The sequence below is a fragment of the Sinocyclocheilus rhinocerous genome, unplaced genomic scaffold (genome assembly GCF_001515625.1).
Source record: "Sinocyclocheilus rhinocerous isolate Xijiao unplaced genomic scaffold, SAMN03320098_v1.1 scaffold85, whole genome shotgun sequence".
Taxonomy (NCBI): domain Eukaryota; kingdom Metazoa; phylum Chordata; class Actinopteri; order Cypriniformes; family Cyprinidae; genus Sinocyclocheilus; species Sinocyclocheilus rhinocerous.
Genome location: NW_015649998.1, coordinates 876827 through 899768, shown reverse-complemented (window position 1 = coordinate 899768; position 22942 = coordinate 876827). Strand labels below are relative to the sequence as shown.

General features: G+C 37.8%; 3 protein-coding genes across 5 annotated transcripts in view; 1 reads left to right on the top strand and 2 right to left on the bottom strand.

Moving 5' to 3' along the window:
* LOC107711075 (G-protein coupled receptor 84-like) overlaps positions 1-3202 on the top strand; it is a 5073-nt gene extending 1871 nt beyond the window's left edge. The window contains exon 2 of the mRNA XM_016515993.1: positions 1852-3202. Within this exon, the coding sequence (XP_016371479.1) occupies positions 1852-3082 (1231 nt within the window). The 3' untranslated portion in view covers positions 3083-3202. The remainder of the gene's footprint in view (positions 1-1851) is intronic.
* A 1958-nt stretch (positions 3203-5160) lies between these two features.
* LOC107711071 (signal transducer and activator of transcription 1-alpha/beta-like) lies at positions 5161-18165 on the bottom strand. 3 transcript variants are annotated; one of them, XM_016515988.1, is made up of 24 exons: positions 17225-18165; positions 15960-16091; positions 15668-15815; positions 15225-15320; positions 15040-15132; positions 14869-14947; positions 14702-14778; positions 14422-14573; positions 14179-14337; positions 13685-13774; positions 13235-13294; positions 13047-13067; positions 12854-12947; positions 12543-12590; positions 11361-11444; positions 11156-11254; positions 10911-11046; positions 10750-10802; positions 10574-10668; positions 10346-10485; positions 10054-10242; positions 9390-9444; positions 8353-8411; positions 5161-7322 (listed from the first exon to the last, which is right to left on the bottom strand). In XM_016515988.1, the coding sequence occupies exons 2-24, from the start codon at positions 16088-16090 to the stop codon at positions 6928-6930; spliced, it is 2553 nt and encodes an 850-aa protein (XP_016371474.1). In that variant the 5' UTR covers position 16091; positions 17225-18165; the 3' UTR covers positions 5161-6927. The 3 variants fall into 3 exon arrangements, with proteins under 3 accessions (XP_016371474.1, XP_016371475.1, XP_016371476.1); XM_016515990.1 differs by lacking the exon at positions 8353-8411 and having other exon boundaries at positions 7219-7322; XM_016515989.1 differs by lacking the exons at positions 15668-15815; positions 15960-16091; positions 17225-18165 and having other exon boundaries at positions 15040-15161; positions 15225-15304.
* Positions 18166-19254: 1089 nt separating this feature from the next.
* On the bottom strand, positions 19255-21755 carry LOC107711072 (uncharacterized). Its single transcript, XM_016515991.1, has 2 exons — positions 21658-21755; positions 19255-20564 (listed from the first exon to the last, which is right to left on the bottom strand). The coding sequence occupies exon 2, from the start codon at positions 20546-20548 to the stop codon at positions 19331-19333; it is 1218 nt and encodes a 405-aa protein (XP_016371477.1). The 5' UTR covers positions 20549-20564; positions 21658-21755; the 3' UTR covers positions 19255-19330.
* Between the last annotated feature and the right edge of the window lie 1187 nt (positions 21756-22942).

Genomic DNA, 22942 nt, shown 5'->3' with positions numbered 1-22942 from the left:
TCAACTGTAAATCAGTTGCTATTTTGTGGTCTACAACATGAAAGAAAGCCATTATAACGCGTACATGAAAAATGTAGAAACATTGGACACAACTATGGGGCACCATTGTGCAGAAGCAAGCATCACAACAAAAAAAGGAACCTCAAGGTTGATCAAGGAAAATGTGTGCAAATGTATAGGGCCCCATTCCTATATTTTGCCCAATTCACTAAATCCGCCCCTGCTAACAATGAACAATACCTCTAAAGCATTTATTAGTCTTAGCTAATGTTAATACAAACATTTCGTAATACATTTTTAAGTTCAAAAGTTGTATCTGTTAACATTAGTTAATGACCTGTGAACTAACATGAATATTAACAAAAGTTAAAGGGTTACTTCACCCAAAAATAGCAGTGTAGAGTAGCACTTGTTGTTTGTCGTTTCTCCAGACATGGTTTTATGTTTACACATTTACACATAAGCAGTTACTTTTTTGGTTGATATAATCCTTAGGTGTGTAAATGCATAATTGCCTTTTCATTATTTTTTTCAGTTTTATGTGACACAGACTGCTATGACTTTGAGCCATCCATTAAAACGCTAAAATCTGCAAAGCAAGCCACATCACAGAACAAGGAAAGTTTGTAAATGAACTGCATGCATAATAGTTGCATTACCATTTATTTTAGCCATTTGAGACAGAAAACATAATACTAAAGTAATGAATGTATGTATGTGTGTACTGTAAATAATTCAAATATGTGCTCAAAAATGTTCTCTTAATTTAGTTTACTTAAACAAACGTGTCTTAATCAAACGCTGTTGGGGGTGGTACTACCTCCCTGAAATGAGTTTTTGCAGGGTGGGATGTCTGCGTTGATCTGCCAGTCGCGGGTCTTTCATGTGGAGAACTCTGCTCATATTTTCTGCATAATGATGAATTTAAAAGTTAACGACCGAACAGATGTTTATAAAAGTTCACATTGCTGTTGCAGATGAATTATAACACGGATAACAATAAAAAAAATTTTTTTTTACCAGGTTAAATGTTGATTATTAGTAACTCAAACCTTTTGTAAACCTCTCTACCTAACCCTCGATCGCGCGCATCCGCCACGTTTGTAGTTTTTCTAACGCGTTTTATTCGTGTTTGTAGTTCTGGACCGAATCCTTCCCCAAAGCGCAATGCATTGTGGGAAATTTTAGCCATTAGAGTGTGCACGGATCCACACTTCAAAAATCGACCTGAAATAGTAGACCATCCGGGGACTTTTGGCATACTCTTTTCAACATACTATGCTTTGGGACACACTTATTCTAATCTCACATACTATTTAGGATGGATAGTATGAACATTGAGACGCAGGGATGGAACCCCCAAAGATGCTTTAATATGTTGTGCGTTTTATTAGACCGGTGACGACCGCACAGAGTAGCATTATAACAGAACTTTCAAATGTATCTAGTATGATAAAACAGTGCTGCTTTTTTTCCCACATACGCACGACCGGAAGGAGCGGAAGCGGTCAACTGTGGCATAATAAAAGCTCCGCTGCTTTCGAGCCATGTGTCGACATCAAACTACGCCTTTGCCTCTTTGTTTATTTTGAATACGCGCCCTCTAGTGGCGAAAATTACATATTGTGCCTTTAACAGGATGTGGTTTGTAGTGACCTTAAAATGTGGCACTCAGTTTCAGAAAGAAAAATGAAACCAGCAGCCCTTAATAAAGTGACATGTGGGCAATAAAACATTCACTCAGCACAGCATGTTTGTGCTTACAAAAGTACACCAAAAAATGTATGACCTATTTATTAGGACCACAAGGATGTTTGATTTTGATGAGCTTACTGTTTTGTGTCTTCTCAGGATGTGGAACGACACAGATCTTCTAAGAAATGATACCTTTTCTTGTGCGTCCCCGTCTGTGGAGGGCTACCGTTACTTTGGCGTCCTCTTGGGATCGACTGTGACCATAGTAGGAACCATAGGGAATATTCTGACCGTCCTCGCCTTTGCTACTGATGCCAGCCTGAGGACACGTTTCAATGTTCTCATAGTAAACCTTGCCCTCGCTGACCTTCTTTACTGCACGATCCTCCAACCGGTCAGTGCTGATTCATACCTGCACCTGCACTGGAGAGGTGGAGCCACGTGGTGCCGTATGTTTGGATTCCTCCTGTTCCTGTCCAACAGCGTGTCCATTATTACATTATGCCTCATCGCTTTGAGCCGTTATTTGGTTGTTGCGCATCGCACTTCTCGCTGTGCCCGTCTGCTCCTGTCCCACCGTGGAGTGGCGGTGCTCCTCATCTCATCCTGGCTACTGGGTGTAGCCAGTTTCGCCCCACTTTGGCCCGTCTACGTGTTTGCCCCACAAGTGTGCACCTGCAGTTTTCACCGGACTAAAGGGCGGCCTTACACCACCGTGCTGCTCTTCCTGTACTTCTTCTTGGGCCTGGGTTGTGTGGGCCTTTTCTACTTTCTGATCTACCGTAAGGTGCGTGTAGCCTCTAAGGCTTTTCTGAAGTACAGGCCCAGTCGTCGCTCATCAGAACGCAAGAGGGCTAAAGCCGAAACAACGACGGATGACAGCGGGATCAGTGCTGGAGCTTCAACAACTCAAAGCTGTGAGATCAGTCATGAAGAGGCAGGAGCGGAGCAGAATAAGAACAAAGCACTGGAGAAATCTGAGGGCCACACAAGCGCAAAAGAACCAAAAAACTCCATTCAAGATGCCTCAAAAGACACAGAAACATCTTCTAAACCAACTCCGGTAACAATCCAGACCACTCCAGCTGCCAACTCAGGAGAGGACAGTGAATTTAAGCGTGTAACTCGAATGTGCTTTACAGTTTTCTTGTGTTTTGTTGGCTGTTTTGCGCCATTTCTGCTGTTGAATGTCGCTGATAAGGCGAACCGTGCGCCACAGGTCATTCATATGTTTTGTGCAAACCTCACTTGGTTAAATAGTTGCATTAACCCTTTGTTGTACGCAGCCATGAACCGGCAGTTTAACCAGGCCTACAAAGACCTACTAGGCAAAGCTGTACGTCCATTAACTTGGATATGGAGAACCCGTCGGTTCACAATAAGATAAGTGATAATGAAGAATGTTATCCGACTCATTTCAATCTGAAAGTGATCTTGTGCTGTAGATGTTCAGTGACCATTTTGTGAAGGCCTGCCCAATCTAACTATTAGTAAAATTAACGTCCACGGCTGCCAGTGTTGTGCCGAATTCTGCACCCCTGCCAGATTATGCACCCCTCGTTGAAGTCACTACCTGATTGCCTAATCCCAACCCCACCCCTAATCCTAACCCCTCCCCCACACCTACTCCTAAACCTACCAATACTAGGGGGTGCATAATTTGGCAGGTTGCAAATTTCGGCACTACACCTGTAAGTGGAGTTCTCAGCGGAGCGGTGTGCTTGTACTTATATTATTGATATTTTTCTACAACAACAACAGTAGTGTTTACAACAGCAAAACCACCATAGGCCTACCCTGTAAACACAATAATAATTATAATAGGCCTAATTTAATTCTGTTTCTATTTTCAGAGTGATTAAGAGGTGCAAAGAAATATTTATTTAACTTTTAAACTTAAAATGGTCTTTTCTGTTCTGTGTTTCTTTTTCAAAACTGCGTCACGGCATTTGCTGCTATCAATACAGAAGCATCCGTTTCGATACATGTCTCAGCAAGGAGCACAGCCCTATTAAAAGCCGTGCTCCATGTGCCCCTTTTATACTTTGAGCACCTGCCCCTCCAAAGGTCTCTGCACGGCCCTGCTTCACAGTTCTCAGGTTTATCTTTATTCACCTCCATCAGCTGCATATAAAGCACAATTAAAGCAATACAACCAAATCGAACTCAAATATACACATTTGATGTATTAAGCACGGTTTTATTTTCCATTCACTTTCTATATGGTCAAATAGCTTGTACTTCTTTATTTAGCTCATTTTTTACTATAATGGTCTGTAGGCATTTCTTTCTCAAGTGGTGGGATTTTCCAGTTCCATCAAAGGTCGGAAAGAAAACGTGTCATGTGGCTTTTCACTGCAAACGCACAAACTTTCTCGGTTTCATTTCCTCATTTTTCTGATTGCACATATGCAGTAATTATGCGTGCCACCACAGGAATGATTCATAATGACATTAAGAACATGTGTAACCTCACGCACAAATGAACATGGGAGTTTGAAGTTGGGCGATGGAGAAAACAAGAACAGACATGCCTCGCTGCTTCGTTTAATACCTCACATAGGAAACCACAAGAGTTTCTTAAGTCCTCTTTTGCTTGCTGTGTTGTTTCCATTTTTATTTATCTACTGTTTAAGCTGGACCTCCAGAATATGAGATAACTTGTATGATTTTATTTTTATTAAGGATTATTTGCACAATTCCTCGAAATGTGGATATGTAATGTGTATATATTGCACATCATATCAGTGTTCTAGAATTAAAATATGATTCAAAATGATAACATATGTATGAAAATGTCGTTCTGAATGGCTTCTTTTAAAATAAAGTAACAAAATATAAAGTCAGCAAAAGGGCTTTTTCTGTTAGCACAGAAAGTATATGAACTTGCTTCTGTTATAATGGAGATTAAAGTTTGAATCTGTCCAGATCCCATTTTTATTATCTATTTGAATTTTATTATGTGTTTTTATATTACCATCTCAAGTCAGCGTCCAGCCTTTTTAGAGCTGGACACAAAACCAAGCATTTCGCAAGTCCAGACAAGTGTTCCTGACTGCGTAATCTGTAAAAATTCTTAACATTGCAACAAAAGAAGAGCCATATCACAAATGACGTCAAAGCTAAGGCCACATTGTATTTAGAAATTTATGGTCATCAAACAAAATCCCGGGTATCATGCTCATGGATCTCAGAATGGCCACAAGAGTCTGTTTATTTTATTATTTGTGAAATCAATGTTTAATAACTCACACCAATTCCAAATCCAGTTTGCAAGTCTATATATGAAATGCGGGTGTACAATGGAACATTGGACAAATCCAATTTTGTCCCTGTGTAAGGGAACAGATGGTAACCTAACAGGTTTTAACAACTTAACACAATATCGCATCCCTCTATTAACGTTCTGCTTGATCAGGTAAGTGTCTTGGTTTTCAATTAGAAAGACATCATGACAGACTTTTCTCTCGTTAGATGTTTTATTGGAGAATAGTGTACCACTGTTAACACTCTGGTATTTCAACTCTACAATGTCTTGTTCACAGATACAAAACACATTACAGGTTGACAGTTGACACAATGCAAAACTTAGTTACATGCATTTGAAACAAAGTCTACAAATTCAAACAGAAGTGATCATGGGGTAACAAAATGATTCTGCAAGAAAGTGATTAAACAACTCTGGTATGGTATTTCATTTCAGAAAAAAAAGAAGGAAATGTGGGGGCAAAAAACTATTTGGGCCTTTTTTCTCTCTAAAAGATTTCAGAGACTGTCCAATCTCCTCCAGGACCCAACAGATTCAGTTAGAGGAACACATCCTCTTTATCTGTAAACATTGTTACACAAGAAATCATTTCACTTACCAAGAAATCAGAAGCATTCTGTTCTTACACATTTCCACTCAAGTGCATTTTTTTCTGCTATCAGCTAATCACAGTGTTACTCTCAGAGTAATCATACAATCAGTCTTATTCAAATTCTTTTTTTTAACATCTAAAACAAATATTATCAAGTATTTTCACCAGAGAGATAAAGCTCTGAATAATCTCCCTTCAACTGGGATAACAGAACTTATTCCAACTTTCAAAATGATAGAGCAGTGTCATTATCTGCCTAATCAAAACTCGGTAATTGATGACTCAACTATCCAGTACCAAAAACAGGATAATGGAGTATTTCTATTGGCTTCAAGTTGGGCAGTTTAGTGAAAGCCATCGAATCAAAAAGCAAAACATTCACGTCTTCTCTACAATCTCAATAGTGGTTATACAAAATAAAAATTGATCACAAAAGACAAAAAAGTGAAGGTGCCTCAAATCCTAGAGTTAAAGACTACTACAAAAGCATCATCAACACTGGTGCCTTTAAATGTCAAATTAAGTGATAACATTTAAACCAAGCACTATTTTAAGGTGCTTTAAATTAATTGTTGCTATTACAAAGACAGTTTTTTTACCCACTTTTTTTCAAATTGTGCATAGAGAATTTGTTCTATAGTCATAAATGCATGCACAAAAATGTCTTTGCTGTTGAGATGCTTTATAAACCATTAGCTCAAAGCTAATGCCTGATTCACATAACTAAAGGTGTTTAACACATTAATAAAGTTTATTGCGTTCACTGTCAAATTATCTTTCCAATAAGGCCCAGTTAATTAGAATAAAAGAATACAAACTTTTCTTTCGACCTGCATAAAAGCTGATTGTATACTTGGATCATAAAAACATGATCTTTAGTTGGGTCAAATTGAAGAAATATGTTTGTTTTTTTTGTTTTTTTACATAAATAGTCATCCAAACTCTATTCTCTAATCTCCACTAATTTCCATTTTCAAAAGTGCTCTGATATTGTTTGAATTAATTTCAATAAAACCCTTTTTCCATCTTATTTTTATAGGGACAAATATTTGCTAGCAGCTTACGAATAGTGAGGTCACAAGACCTCATCCTAAAGGTTCTATTTTTGACCTCTAAGCCTTTTCAAAGGCTTTACTCTGATAAAAAAAAAGGAATAGAGATACGTAACAGATGACTGGATGTGTAGACATTCAGAAATAAACACTAAATGGATAAAGTAATAATTAAATCAGTACTGAAAATGAATTAATGAGCTGTATTTTGCCTGCCTACTTGATACTTATTTACAACAAATCAGAGTTACGGAAATCATTATACGGCTTGAGATTTAGCTAACCACATGGATCATGGTTTTGTGTTAAATGGATGAAATTCAGGGGGTCAGCGGTATGTTGGGATAGCCAAGGTCTTGAATCAAACCAGAATCAAGGACAAAGTCATCTGACTCCTCTGGCAGCATTCGAAGGTTTATGCCATTTAGGATGTCTGGAGAGTTTATAAACTCATGCAATGTGACATTAACATCAATGTCTGGAGAGAGCGCGTCTGCAAAGATATCCAGAGGGCTCTCTGAAAAGTTGTGTTGGAGGCATGATGGTGAAATGTGGGGGGCGGTTGGAGGAAATGCATCTGGAACAGTGCACTCGCTATCACTGTCCAAAATACTGTTAAGCATATCATCATCAGTGGTAGAGCTGGAGAGCATTGGAGACTTCTCAAACACTTGGAGCAACAAGTCATCATCACCCGCGTCAGAAAAAGGAGGGTCTTTTAAACATGAAGGAGATGAGAAAGAAAGAGAGATGTTATAAACCCAATAGCATCATTACAATAATAACATCTTGTATTTCTGATGCTCTTTAGCTTCACTTTTAAAAAATAAAGGTTCCAAAAGGAGGTTTTCACCATTGCTCTGACATAGAAGAACCATTTTTAGATCCCCAAAGTACCTTTCAGTAAAGAACCTTTTTATTAGTCTGAAGAACATTTTAATAATCTAATAAAGAACCTTTGGTTCAGTGGAAAAGTCCAAAGGATGTAAAAGGTTCTTCACTGAACCATAAATGCCAATAAAAAAACCTTTATTCTTAAGAGTGTTGGGTCAGCTTTAGAGATGCACAATATATCGGTATCATATCGGTTATCAGCCAGTTTTAGAGATTGCTCATTTTGCCCAGTCATACATTTATATAACCATTGCTGTCATCTAACGCTCAAAATTAAACTTTAAAAACGTTAAAATTCTAACAACCCTGTTAAAATTAAATCTTTAGCAAATCTCAAAATGATCATAGAATTCATTAATACAGTATAAACATGTAAAACCCCTCATTTTAGTGTTTGACATCTACTATTAATTTATTTAATCAAAACAGTGCAGAATTTCAAAATCGGCCATAACTTCAGCTTATCGATATCGGTGCATCCCTATATTTTGCATGTGCATGTGGCATGCAACCTCAAGCTTCCACAAACGTTTTTAAATCAGCGTTACTGTTATGGTTAGATTTGTGTTATTGAAAAACAGCAACACCACAGTCACAGCCCACCACACAAACACAAGGTCTCTTTGTGCAAAGTGAACCAAATGCACTTGGGTAGGAAAAGAAAGAAAGGAAGAATCTAAACAAAATTACGAAGTTGACTGGGCCTCTGAATGACAGAGAAGCATCCATAAAGGTAGCATCTATCAGAAAGCCTTTTGCAATCATGACACATTTGGTGATCATCCAGCAAATCAGATGCAGGTTAGGGTCGAGCTGATTGGATTTGGAGGGGCCGTGGAGGCAGGACTCACCTCTGTCCTGTGTGGACAGGTCAGATTCTGGCCCCTCTCTGACGCCAGAACAGCCATTCCTGCAGCAATCAAGCACAGATCACTCCAGTAAACCAGCAGAACAGCCATCTCAGTGTCTACTCATTCTTACAGCCTGTTCGCTCCAGACTTTCACATCATCACACTTATCGTCAAATAATATTGCTGTAACGTCTTGAATGCTGTTATCTCACAATGCGACCCTCACATCATCACATAATATCTAGTGATAACCTGTATAACCTATACACAGGCAGCAATAAAAGGTACGGCAAAGTACATCTTATTTCTAAAGCCCAGATATACTTCATTTTCCATATTCTGCTCCTTTTCGCAAACATCAGCAGACTGTGCTGATGACGAAAATTATGCCTGCATGTGTGCGGGACCACATTTGCAGTAATGAAGCACTGAACTAAAGCTGGTCGATATATTCAGAGTTCACAAATTAGCTGGTGACATAAAACGAAACAATATCATGAATAGTTATAGTAATGCGCTTTTTATTTGCCTTGTAAATTTCCGCTATTATTATTGACTATTACTGACTATCAGTATAAACAGAGATCATAATGCCTTCTGATTAAAACTTTAGGAGCAAAACAAAAAGTTTCAAATTCAAGTTGTTTTCAAATTCAAGAATAAGTCCAAACTTTTAATGAATCATTTCAAAACAACTGATTGAACTATTCATTTGTGCTAGTAAATAATGCCATTTATGTTTGATATCTTTTGTATATAAATGAAGCTGATTAAATATTCTTAATTGTTTATGATGAAACATTGAAATCTATTTGGCTACAATGGCTGCTTGGTTGAAATTATGAGGGGAAAAAATAAAAATCACAAGATACATACTAAATATCACTGAAAGGCTGAAAAACTGCTTTTTAAACAGCAAAACAGTAAACACCAGACCAAAGACAGCACATGTGCACTGTCATAAATGTTATGTAATTATGCAAATTATGCAAACACACAACATGCAAATGTAAACCAATAAACAAACACAGACTTACTCTTTAGAGACAAAAACCAGTTTGGTTTTGAGGTACTTCAGGTAAGGATTCTCCTCTAAAGCAAAAATATCACAAGACAAAGAAAATGATTTCTTGGTGAAACAATTTAGTACTTGTTACATTAAATAGGTTTAGGTTAGTTTGAACAAATGTTATATTTATATTAAATTAAAGCATAAAGAAAAGAAAGTTCTAAATAATAATAAGTAGATATTGCTTGGGGTAGTTTTTTTAATATTAAAATGTATTCCAAAACAATTGGTCAAAGTGTAATATTTATATTGCAGACAAAGGGAAAATGTCAAAAAGTTTTTTTTTTTTTTTATAATGTTGTTACAATGCCTGAAATTCACCACATTCTACATAAGCAACTTACCTCCAGTCTTTTCACTGTAGTATTACAGGTTAGTTCAAACTAATTTTATATTTATACTAAACTAAAGCATAAAGAAAAGAAAATTCTAATGAAGTAAATATTGCTTAGGGTAGTTTTTAAATAATAATATTAATAAAAAAATAGTCAAAGTGTAATATTTATACACAGACTTAAGGGAAAATGTCAAAAAGGTTTTATTTTATTTATTTATAATGTTGACATCGCTGAATTTTTAGTAGTGTATTTTACAAAGCCTGAAATTTACCACATTCTACACGAACAACTCACCCCCAGTTTTTTCACTGTAGTATTTGCCGAAGGCCTGGTCTTTGGGAGTGTTTGGGTAAAGGTAACACAGTGGGTTAACTGGAATATTTTCTGCTACCATGATCCGAAAGTTGCAGAGGATATCAGGTAAAGCAATCTGCTTTAGGTCAGTACTGGTGAATGGTTTCACTGTTTGAACACTCGGAGTGCCTAACAAAAAAAAATGTGTATTCAGTCTCACATTTACTGGACCCTGTGTGGCCAAATACTGAACCATGTCTGAAAGTACATATTATTTTATGACATGGTTTACCATCGTTAGCGTACTGCACCCAGCTGAATGTGATTCCTCCATCTTTGATGCTTTCGCTAAAACGCAATAGGAAAGTGCCATTCTGCTTCTTCTTTAATAAAAGTCTCTCCTTCCCCTTGCTGACAAAGCCCATTATAGACCTACAGTAACAAACACACTTGTGTTGAAAACACACACACTCCATGACGACTTTTTAATCTATCTATCATCTATATATGGCATCCATACCCATCACTCCACAGGTCTGACAGGTAGAGTTTAACCAGGGTTAGAATGCCATCCAGCCACACCCACAGGGTGAAGTTTGTATCAGGGAGGTTCTCCTAAACCACACACAGACAACCATGAGTAAACATACATCCATATCAGGCATGTCACAAAGACTTGCACAATAGTGTTTTTACCTTACTGAACTTGGTCCAGGATATCTTACAGCTGTCATAGCTCTGTTGTTTACCTAATAAGAAATATGACATTATTAACAAATACAAGATTACTTTATGACCTTTATTTTACTTTATATTATGTTTTCTATTAAAGAATGAAAGGTGTGGCAAGTGCATACCAAAGAGCTTGATGGCGAGGGTCTCCAACTGGTCACTGTCTAGACCACGTTTCCCACAAGAGAGAAACTGCCAACTTAGCATTTCCCCAAACTGTGGCCAAGTGGCTGCAGGTGAGGTTTCAAAAAACTTGACGTTCTAGATGCACACACACAAAAGTGAATTGTAGTGATGCAAATAAAAAGAAAACGATTCTATTATGATGATTCAAGCTTTTCATGAACCAAAAGCAACTCTTGCTCCTGACCTTGGGATCTGAACAGAGCATGTTAAACCACAGAACAGATGCCCAAGCACTCTGCTGCTGACTGGAGTTTGAAACCACCACAACAGGAAGGGAAGAGGTCTGGGATGGAAAAAGGAAGTATGGTCATAAAAACTGGACTGCCAAATCTATGGAATGTTCCAACTTTACTGAGGATGGTTTGAATGAGGAAAAGATGTTGTTTCACCTCCAAAGGGACAGACAGGCCTTGATAGTCAAACTGGGTTTGAAAGGTTATTCTGTGCAGTTCTTCAGTCACACTCAATGAGAGCTGCACAAAACACAAAACCAGATTTATAAACATACAACTCTGAATTCAGTTTTTTTATTATTACAGCTTTGCACAATTATGTATTTGTATTTTGTGGAATTATTTATCTAAATATCACCAGCACTGTAATTCAATGTGTTTTATTAGAAGTGACTCTTATTGCGTTTTCACACTCATTTGGAGTGTTTGTTTCATAACCTGGCATGTTTTATCCATTAGTTTTGTTCGTTTAGATATATTTTGAAAATTGCAATCAGATCTGTACCAAAAAAAAAATTGGCTTGAGATCGACTGAATGAGATGGTCTTGGCCCAAATAAAAAAAAACTCTGGAGTGGTTCGCTTGTGGCGAGAAAGCAATCCAACTCAGTTATACACACATGTGACTTAATAATCAGTAAGTCACTAATACTAAGTATTATTATTAAGTAGTAATATTAAGTAGTAATATAATATATATATATAATTATATAAGTAGCAATATTATTATTATTATTATTACTACAATAATAAGAACTTAATAATCAATATTCTAATTAAATTCTTTAAAAAAAACTTGCCCTTTAAGACTTGCACTCTATTTACTAACTGCTTGTTGTTAAAAAAAAAAACTAACACTAGCTTCTCTATTCTTTTTCTGTTCTATCCGTTTTCTTTTTATTGATTATATAATTTTAAAAAAAAACCTTGCTACGTGTACTGCGTTAAGCTAACTGAGACTTGTTATAGCACTTGCGTATCATTGCTCTTTTGTTGATTTTGATTGCTTCCATTGTCCTCATTTGTAAGTCACTTTGGATAAAAGCGTCTGCTAAATGACTAAAATGTGTTATTAATGTAAATGTAATCACATTTTGGGTGTGCTTTGAAATATTTACTTGTGAAAGCAAACCAAACTAAGGAGAAAATGCATTGCAAAATTTAAGCCCCTGTTCTGGAACAAAGCAAACGATCTACAGATGTAGAAATGCCCTTAATCTGCATTGACTCTAGAAACCAGTCATGTTTCTGTTGTTGACTATCTGCTGGATTTATGCATGTTACGTGCCACAATTGAACTAATAGCATTTACTATACATAAGATCCTTAGAAAACTCACATCATTGATTCCTTTTCCTCCACCACCAACTTTCTGATCTTTCAAAGTCTGTGAAAAAGCACATATACACAATGATTTATCATTAGCACACAATTCATTCACAACGATTTATCTTTATAATCATAATTTGGTTAAAAAAATTTAACATGGTCCACTGCCAAATTGTCTACCACGGTATATTATCTCAGATGTTGTTGTGCCGTCACTTAATATTAACTAAACATTAAAAATGAACAAGTTCATAGTATGTAATAATGGTATAATGTTGCTTTGTTTGGCAATATATTCAAACTCACACTGGAAAGACTCACCAAATGTCTGAAATCAGCAACCATGCCCCCATTCATACTCTCAGCCATGTTAAGAGCTTTACTTAAGGTACCCAGCACATTAAATTTCCGAAACCTACAATATAAACACATATAAATACAAACATGGTATTTCAAATAACAGTCATGAATTTGTGGGGTGGGGTAATAAAAATCTGTGTAAGTGAACACTCACCCTTTTAGTTGTGAAGCAGCACTAAACAAAAAAAATGGAGGAAAGAGAGTAAGGATTCTTAACCACCAACTGACTCATTAGAAACCATATCAAAACACATAAATCTAACAAGAATGACTCTCAGATTCTATAGTCTCAGAAATAAAAATCATATAAAATGAGGAAAGAAACAGAGACAGCGATCTTACTTGTTAACAGAAACAGTCACCTTCATAACATGGTTCAGTTCAGAAACTTTATATAACAATCTGTAAAGAGGAGAGTTATGGTCATTTTATGCCTGAGGGGAAACTTTTTTTTCTCCACTTCCATCTCAGCAACATGAACTAAACATTTTTACATTTAATCAATAAGCAGACAAAAGCAGTACTGATATTTAAGGGAAGTAGGTAACGTTCACAAATATTTCTAAGTACTTAGTTCCTTAGAACTAAAAGGGGTCATATACAGGACAGTACACTAAAATGAATTAACATATTCTCAGTTTCCTAATGTTTGAAAGTATATACCTGTGTCACAACCAATATACTGTATGACAACGAAGCATAATAATAATCATTGCTATAGTAAATAGGATCAATACTGGTTTTCACAGTTTCATAGGTGGTGTAATGCGTTGTATAATGTTAGAGTCTGACCTGACTTTAACTGAGAACTGAACATTTGTGCGCAGCACCAGGGGGCCTCGACCTTGTGGCATGGATGGCTGAGTCTCTACGACAAATGAGCTGAAAACACACCAACAAATAATGAAGCACATATGCATGAAGAGAGAGTCGTGTGTGAAAGTGAAAGTGATGTGACATTTGGCCAAGTGACCCATACTTGGAATTAGTGCTCTGCATTTAACCCATCCAAAGTGCACACATACACCGTGAATACACACCCAGAGCAGTGGGCAGTCATTTTTGCTGCGGTGCCCGGGGAGCAGTTGGGGGTTTGGTGCCTTGCTCAAGGGCACCTCAGTCGTGGTATTGAAGGTGGGAGAGAGCGCTGTACATTCACTCCCCCCACCTACAATCCCTGCCGGTACGAGACTCGAACCCGCAACCTTTGGGTTACGAGTCCGACTCTCTAACCATTAGGCCACGACTTCCAGTGTGTGTGTTGTTGTGTACGTGTTTGAGTGTACCTCTTTATCAGGTGGGTCAGTAGAGTGTCCACTCTACTCTTTAAAGGGGGTTTTCGGACTAGGATAGGGTCATTATCGTAGGTCATCTTCCCTACCAGCTCATCCAGCTTCTGTAAGAACTTCTGCAGCTGGAACATGCACTCTATAATTTGAGTGAACCTGCCGAAGGCCATAAACATCTTAAAAACAGATCTGAATGGTGTTTGTACAGATCATCGCTCAGAGAAATTCCTGTGCAGTTACCATTTCTCTAAGTGTTCCAGACTTGTATCATCAGGAGCACCAATGCAGGACTTCTGTTGTCTCCGCTTCCAGTCCACCAGTTCCTCGTCTATAAGCGCTGAGCGCAGAACATCAGCGGCGTCCAACATAGCCGAGATATCAGACAGGAAGTTCTGAGACAATGATACAAGAACAGCATGGTTAATAAACATAATTAATTTATTTATTTACTAGGTTTAGTTAACAATAATAAGCCTGAATAGAATAGAATAGAATAGAAATGCACACAAAATGTGCCTACCCTTCTGCATTTATCGAGTGCATTGAGCATCTTCTGAAGCCCTTCTACTTGCATTTTCTTCTCTTCTTCTGTGCAAGCTAAAGGCACATTAAATACACACACACATTAGCACCACCATATATAGTGAAATCAAAGACAGTGCGTTTAAATAAAGTGTGCAGCCTCACAGTCCATTAGGTGTGTCTGATATTTAAAATCAAACTCATCCTGCTGCTCCTCCAAACACCTTATGCTGTGCTCCATCACCTGCCAAATGAAACAATGAATTATGTTCTTGAACAAACACACAAACAAACACACACACACACACAAACATGTGTATACTCACAGACACACACCTCTACTTTGGTCTTAAGGTCTTTCAAACTCTTTTCTACTTGTCTCTGGCTCTCCAACTCCACTGCCGCTGGCTGAACCTGCAATGTCTGCACCTGAGACATTGAGAGAGAATCAGAAGATGCTGATTACGATGTTGATAATGAGAGTGATGATGATGATGATGATGATACTTTAAGGTACTAACTTGCTGTGCAAGCTCTGCATCATTCAAGATTTCTCTCTCCTTCACCAGGAACCAGTTGATAATAGTAGCAAGAGTATAGGGCTCCTCTTGATACTTCTGCAAACAAGCAAGTGTAACCCATTATCCCATAGCTGTCAATGATTAACACTTTATTTCTGTAAATGAGAACATATCAATAACTATAACCATAAAGAGATTTTTTACCAGCTGATGATGAACAATAAAAATGGAATTATGTTCACAGCACACACAGAAATAAAAAGAACCTTATCATCAGTTGGTGTGGACAGTAACACAGTTGAGGTTATACTTATCGTGCCTGGTGTAAACAGGCCTTTAATTTACCAGTATCGTTTTTGTTTAGCATGTTCAGCATTTTTACATCCTCAGAAATCCAAAGAGGGCATCGGGCATGATAGTTTTGGCAACAGAAGTACACTTACCTGAAAGTTTTGTTTGTAGCGTCTGAAATTACGCTGCAGAAGGAAACTATCTTTCTCTTGTGCAAAACGACTGAACTGGTTGTCCAGATTCTCCAAAAGCACCTGAAACAGGAACGCGGCTTGGGAGGAGTCCCGCGAAGCACGTTCCCTGTAACACACACAGACTTGTTGATACTCCTTGATGCAGCTGTTTGCTTATCTTCATCCATGGTTATTAATATATTTTGGAATAGAGAACTATAACAATCAATCCACAGGTTTTACTTGTTGCTCACACAGGTACTGCACTCACCAGTCCTGGCCCTCGATCCAATGTGCCAAGTAATGTCTCACTTCCATTGGGAACTCATCTCTGTTGTACAGATCAAAAGCCCTCTGTGAATACACTGTATCCAGCTGCTGCAATCGCTCCCACTGTGTCATTCTACAAAATAAAATAAAAAAACATTTCATATTTGTCCAAAGATCAAGGACTGGTCAGGACTAGGACTGTCCTGCCACTGCTTTGCAAGTCAGATGTCCGAGCTTAAGCCCTGTTCCAGTGGTTATTTTCAAAAACAAGCCAAGGAGAGAAATCCTGGAGTTGTTTGGAAGTTGAAGCACAGAATAATAATTTATGGCGTGACTTTTCAACATGCCATTTTTTATTGTAAGGGCAAAAGGGTTGTCATATTGAACATTTTCAGTCAGTAAGAATTGTTCTTGTATGAAAAAGCACTGTAGAGATTCTTCAAAAAAATTTTTTATTTAGATCGTAAACCCATTTATAATGTTTCAGAAGATTCCTATTTTATCTTTTTTTACTTTTTATTCATCAAAGAATCATTTTTTTAAAAATCACACTTTCCACAATAATATTAAGCAATATTTTTAATTGAAATCATATTTCACAATTTTACTGTTTGACTGTATTTTGATTAAAAAAATGCAGTCTTGGTGAGCAAAAGCATTTAAAAAAAAACTTAACAACCCAATCTTTTAAAATAGTGCACATCAAATTTCCAAAACTTATAACTGTCCCATAGTTGTGGATACATCATAATATTTTTCCCCTTATAAAGGCTTGTCAAAGTCAGCCATTTTGACCAGAAATGTTTTTAAATGTCATTTCCATTGCCATGATTTCAATCATAAAATGTTATTATCAGACAAAACACATAATTTGAGATGTGTTGGAAATTGTGTGTCTAAATGTCCATGATAAAAATGACAGAAGAATGTTGTACATATTAAAGTATTAATAAATGAAACTAACTAATAAAAGATGAAAACGGGTTTTAAGACGGGGTTAATTAAAGTAGCCCAAGGTTGAAGAGCATGCACTCTGCCCTCACAGTGATAAAATTCCCTCACACCTGCACACCACTCCACAAACAACAAACGGAAAAACTGACTCAACAACTGCGTTTCTAAACACCTCGGTCATAATAATGATATAATCTACTAGCGTTATATACAGTAATCGTACACTAGACCGATACATTTGACAGCACAATGACTGATGGTGATTGAATGAGCATCTCATGGTAAATATTAGCGTATAAGTGAACAACTTACCTGAAACAATCGTCTGCACTTTTGAAGAAGTAATCCTCAAACCTCAATTTTGCAAAGCGCCCTTTACAGACATACAGTAAGGACAACAATACAGCACTGAACTGAACATCAGCTGACGAGTAAATAAACACACGCAACAAGCACTTCTCAGGAAACCGACGGCTCTTCAATAAACCTCCCTCTGCTGTGCCTTTCTGCTGTATTGTGCTCAATGTTTCCAACGCGTTGCACTTCTGCCCACCCACTAAATCATTAAGTCCCACCCAACTTGAAACCGTCGCGTTCGTTCATTGGCGCAGACGGGCACACTGACCACCACAATTGGTAGAATCACCCGTCAATCAAACTTCACAGCAGAGAGGTGTTGATAGAACAGCGGTAGAAACGAAACTCAAAAGCTCTCTTCTCGCGTTCCAAGAAATGACGAAGTGAAAGTCATGTCATGGAGGGATGTACCAGCACCTACTACTGCCTACTACCGAGGAAATTTAAAAGGCCCTACCGTCTCTTCACGAAAACATTATGAGATCAACATGTGAGAATACGTTAATAATACTTTTCTTTATTTTACACTATGCATATATAAAACACGATTATATTATATAAAACAAGGTGTTCAAAACTGAAATACTGGTAGAAACATTTCTATTTGATTTTACTTGTAACTGCTATACACCAATTACATATATAAAGTTATAAAGTTTGGTTTTATGTTGTCTATTCTGTTTATCTTGTAATCTAGTAGTGTTCTAGTAGCTCCTCCCACTGATGCCCTATAACAGTTAAATATTACCCATGCTTAACATGAGTCAAAGTCTTAGCTGACGCTGGAGAACTGATGTAAATCTTGAGTAGCTACGTTATAAGTGACTACTTGTCATTCCTGTTATGCAGTACATTTTGAAGTCTGTAACTAAATTAAAGGGTTAGTTCACCCAAAAATGAAAATTCTGACATTAATTACTCACCCTCATGTCGTTTCAAACTCGTAAGACCTCCGTTCATCTTCGGAACACGCCTTAAAGGGTTAGTTCACCCAAAAATGAAAATTCTGTCATTAATTACTCACCCTCATGTCGTTTCAAACCCGTAAGGCCTTCGTTCATCTTCGGAACACAAATTAAGATATTTTTGATGGAATCTGAAAGGTGTCTGACCCTGCATAGACAGCAACACAACTGAAATGTTCCCAAGTCCAGAAACGTAGCAAGGAGATCTGTAAAATAATCCATGTGGCATCAGGGGTTCATCCGCAATTATACGAAGCTACGAGAATACTTTTTGTGCGCAAAAGAAAAAAAATTATGACTTTATTCAAACGTCTCCTCCGCATCACCCTGGTGCCATTTTGGAGAATATCCGCTGGACGTAAACAGTGTATGCTATTCTGTGTCGGCTGCGTCACACGGATACATTTTTTACGTTGTTTACGCTTTGATTTGAACGAAAACAACGTATCCGTGTGACGCAGCTGACACAGATCATGGGAATTACATTGCTGTCTATGGGAGGGTCAGAGAGGTCTCAGAATTCATCAAAAATATCTTAATTTGTGTTCCGAAGATGAACGGAGGTCTTACGGGTTTAGAACGACATGAGGGTGAGTAATTAATGACAGAATTTTCATTTTTGGGCGAACTAACCCTTTAAAATAGGATATATATGAATACCAGACTTTAAGAAATATGCTCAAACTCAGGCATTATTTACATAATGACAAGAAAATTAAGCATGATGCATAAAAAGGGTGTCTTCTGAAACATTAATGATACATTATATCATATTATAATAGTATAATATATAAAAATAAAAATATTATACAGATTTCTATTACCTAACAGTATGGAATGTTGAATGGGGGGGAAAAAAAGAATGCTCATGTTTGGGCTGTTATTATTTCCCACCAAAAAATAATGTCACTTCCTGCTAATGTCATTAAATACCTTTTGGATATTAAGGTATTTATGACTGAACATATTTATTATGACTGAACATATAGAAATAGAGCGTTCTAAACATCATTTACTACAGGTGGAAAAATCCTTGAGGCCATGGAGCAATGCAGCTGTTGTTCTTGAATCTCCTCATCGGTTTCTCCTTGGTCTTTTACTGGACAGCGAGAGTTCCATCCTCCCAGCTGTTCTGGTTCATTACCAGGTCATCTTCCTCTTTCATGCTGTTCAGCAGATATTTAATCCCTGCCTTCACACCCGTTTTTAAACCAGCCCCCAACGCATAACCGGCAACCCCCGCGGTTCCCCCTGTTACGGCCATGAGGGCGTCTGTGCCCAGATCCACAGTGCTGAAGATGGCTCTCTCTTTTGCAGTGTCATAGCAGCTAACCGAAGCATAGTAAACGGCTGTTCCCAGATTATACAGCGTGGAGACTGCTGGAATCCACTCCACTACTGTATACACTCGCTCCTCTTTTTCATTTACACAGTGATGTTGAGGGATCCCGTTTCTGCGCCAACGGACAGACCCCACCTTGCAATTCTGAATCCAGCTCTCAAAGTTAGATGAAGGCACTACGTGGCTTCCAGGCCTCAAGATAACATGGAAATATCCAGAATCGCCATCCTGGGTCACACCTGCACATTGGAATCCCAAGCTTCCACAAACCTGCTGTGCTTCTTCAAGACACAATGGCTTGCTCTGTTCTGCGGCCTGCCCGAGAAACCGAGTGGCTTTCACTCTCACCCATCCATTGCAATTCCCACTAGGCCCAACTTTACCCTTATCTTCTTTCTCACCCACCTCAGCTAGCTGATTAATGTTAAATATTACAGCCTGTAGGTGGCGTTGAGACTCAGAGTTCAGCATAGAAGGAGATGAAGGGGTTTGGAATACACTGTGATGGACCATGTGTGCTGAATCTCTCTCTTTACCTCTCTTGATCAGCTCCAGAATGTCCTGTAAAAATTCATGTGTATCATTTTGCCCCAACACCACATAGAGTTGCATTACCAGTGCTTGGGCTTCAAACAAACATCCTGCTGACACCAGCACGGGCACCATTGCCAACCCTAATAGCTCCTGAGAGAAACCCTTTCCACTCCAGCCTCCATTAGAGAGCTCTGCACAGCTTACATTGCTTTGGAGATCCAGCTGACCTTGTAGAGAGGCTGAGAGGTTTGAGACCAACTGATGGGCGGCAGCAAGATCATCTTCAACAACTTGTGATTCTACTTGCTCTGTTTGAGGCATTGAAGTGACTGAAGGCCTCGGGTTGCTTTGAGGGAGTGGAGCTCTGCCAAATACTACATCAGACATTAAGAGGTGGATGAGAAGTAACCATCTGAGTTTTGAATTCCTTTTAGTCATGTTGAACTGTGGAGACCTGCAACATCAAGCAAATCATGGTTTCAGTGTTGAATGTTTTGAAGGAATTGCCCACCCTAAAATGAACACTTTGTCATCATTTACTCTTCTGTTTTATTTTTTTCTTCTGTGGAGCACAAAAGAAGATATTTTGAAGAATGTTGGTAACCAAACAGTTTTGGGTCCTATTGACTTGTATTTTTGTCCATACAATGGAAATCAATGGCAACTGAAACCGTTTGGATACCAACATTCTTAAAAATACATTTTGTGTTCCACGAAAAAAAGAAAGTCATGCAGGTTTGGAACAACATGAGGGTGAGTAAATGATGTTTCATTTTCATTTTTGTGTAGACTGTTACTTTAAGTTACGTTTGTGCATGCAGTGTCCATGAAGCTGTTTATGTATATACTGTATCTGCACAAATATCTGCAGCTGTAGCTACACCACAGGGGTGAGAACATGAGATATGTGTATTTGTGTGCTTGTTTTTTTCAAAGTGGAACTGGACAAAAAGAAGGAAGGAAGGAAGATAGGAAAAAAGGGGATGAGCACTTTTTTTTGTAAGACTCCTCACTCTAAAAGACTCTCCTGCTTTTCTACATACACTTCTTCTCTAAACATACCCATATATTTAACATAAAATTCAAGTTATTGAAATAAAATAAGTAAAACGTCAACTTTGCTTCTCATTTATTTATTCATTTACTTGTATTTTATTTTATAATTTTATCTAAAATAATTTTGTGTTTATTTCCATATTTAAATGGAAAAAATATATGTGGTTTTTGACTTTTGGACCCTACTGTATTGTATTTTCAAATGTATTTGCAAATGTATAATCCAATTCTGATTTACTGTATGAATGTTATTAAATAGTTTCAAATTAAATATTAATTAAATAAAACAAAAAAACTTCCATCATAAGGTTCTATAATATAATTTTTAAATAGTTTTTTCAAATTAAAAAATTCTCAGCTTCTCAAGCATGCAGTCTGTCAGTTTTTTAAATCTAAATTACAGAGGAAATTATATCTCAACTCATTTGCATGTTACACTTGCTTTGAAATGATTGATCTTCAGATTAATATGAGAGTAATAAGGCTCTTACCTTCTAACAATCCCGATAGTACCTCTCTGTTAGAATCCAGCCTTCACAAAAACATATACATCTCCCTCTCTCTCGTTTTGCCCCCTTCTCTCTCACTGGCCCCATTGCCCAGTGATGAATGCGACATCACGTGGATAGGATCAATGTGTTCTATGGGCGTTTTGTTTATTTACCCTCATGTCCCCTCTCTTCCTCTCATTCTCTCTCTGCTTTCTCTCTTGAAGACTATGGAGGGGTGCAGGGGCTTTGTGTTTGACCCAGATAAATTGCAGAATACTCGTTTCATGCCTGGGAAGACTGTGTGAGAGTGTGCATGTGTGAGAGAGAGCAGGCTTGTGCACCCGTGCGTACATTTTTAGTGAAGTGATTATAAAAAGATGGAGGACTTCATGTTTTGCTTACAGGTCATTACCCTCACACAAAGATCCACTTGGTTCAGTCAAGTTAAACATTACTCTTCTGCTCAGACCACATATTTGAATCAATATACAACATCCAACATCTGACAGGCATATTGCGCAATCTAAATCCGATTTTAATTAATTCTGGTGACTAGTGGTGAGTCTGATTATTGCAATGATTAGTCAATCATACTTAAAAAAAAAAAAAGAAAGTATACATCAGTTTTCTGTTGGCTGTTTAATTCATGTACATATCTATCTATTTTATGAATCAGCTAAACAATCTATTTATTTATTTATTCCAAATTATGTGGCATTGGACTTTGGACCCTGCTATTTTATATTGCCAACAGAGGGCGTTGCATCATTTCACACATAATCATTTCTCCATCATTTCCTAAAGAGACCTTTGATTGTAATAGCATGTAAGTAAACCATGGCTGTGGGAACTAGGGGTGCTAAGGGTGCTGCAGCAGCCCCAGCCGCAGGGCCGGGTCTGAGATTATCCTTGTGCCCCTCGATCATCCCCAAGATACTTAATTTCTGTGATAGTTTTGTGATTAATTATTTATTAAACTGTCCAGAAATATAGCCTAAAGCGGTTGTATTTTTCTTGGGTGCCTCGCGGCGCGCGTCCCTACTTCTCCCCCTCACACTGACAGCATTTCATGTGAAATGTTCACGCAATATTACCGTAATTTTACATTCCGACTTGTAAAAACCATTCACGTCCTCGTCCTTTTTATGAGCCATTTTACGAAGCTTTCTCGCTTCTCAAGACGGCCACCGTCAATCACAATAAGCACAGCTCTTTAATTGCACTCTAGTCTCTGGTCAAACGTGCTCAAACCACTGTAGCCTAATGTAATCTATTAACTACACAC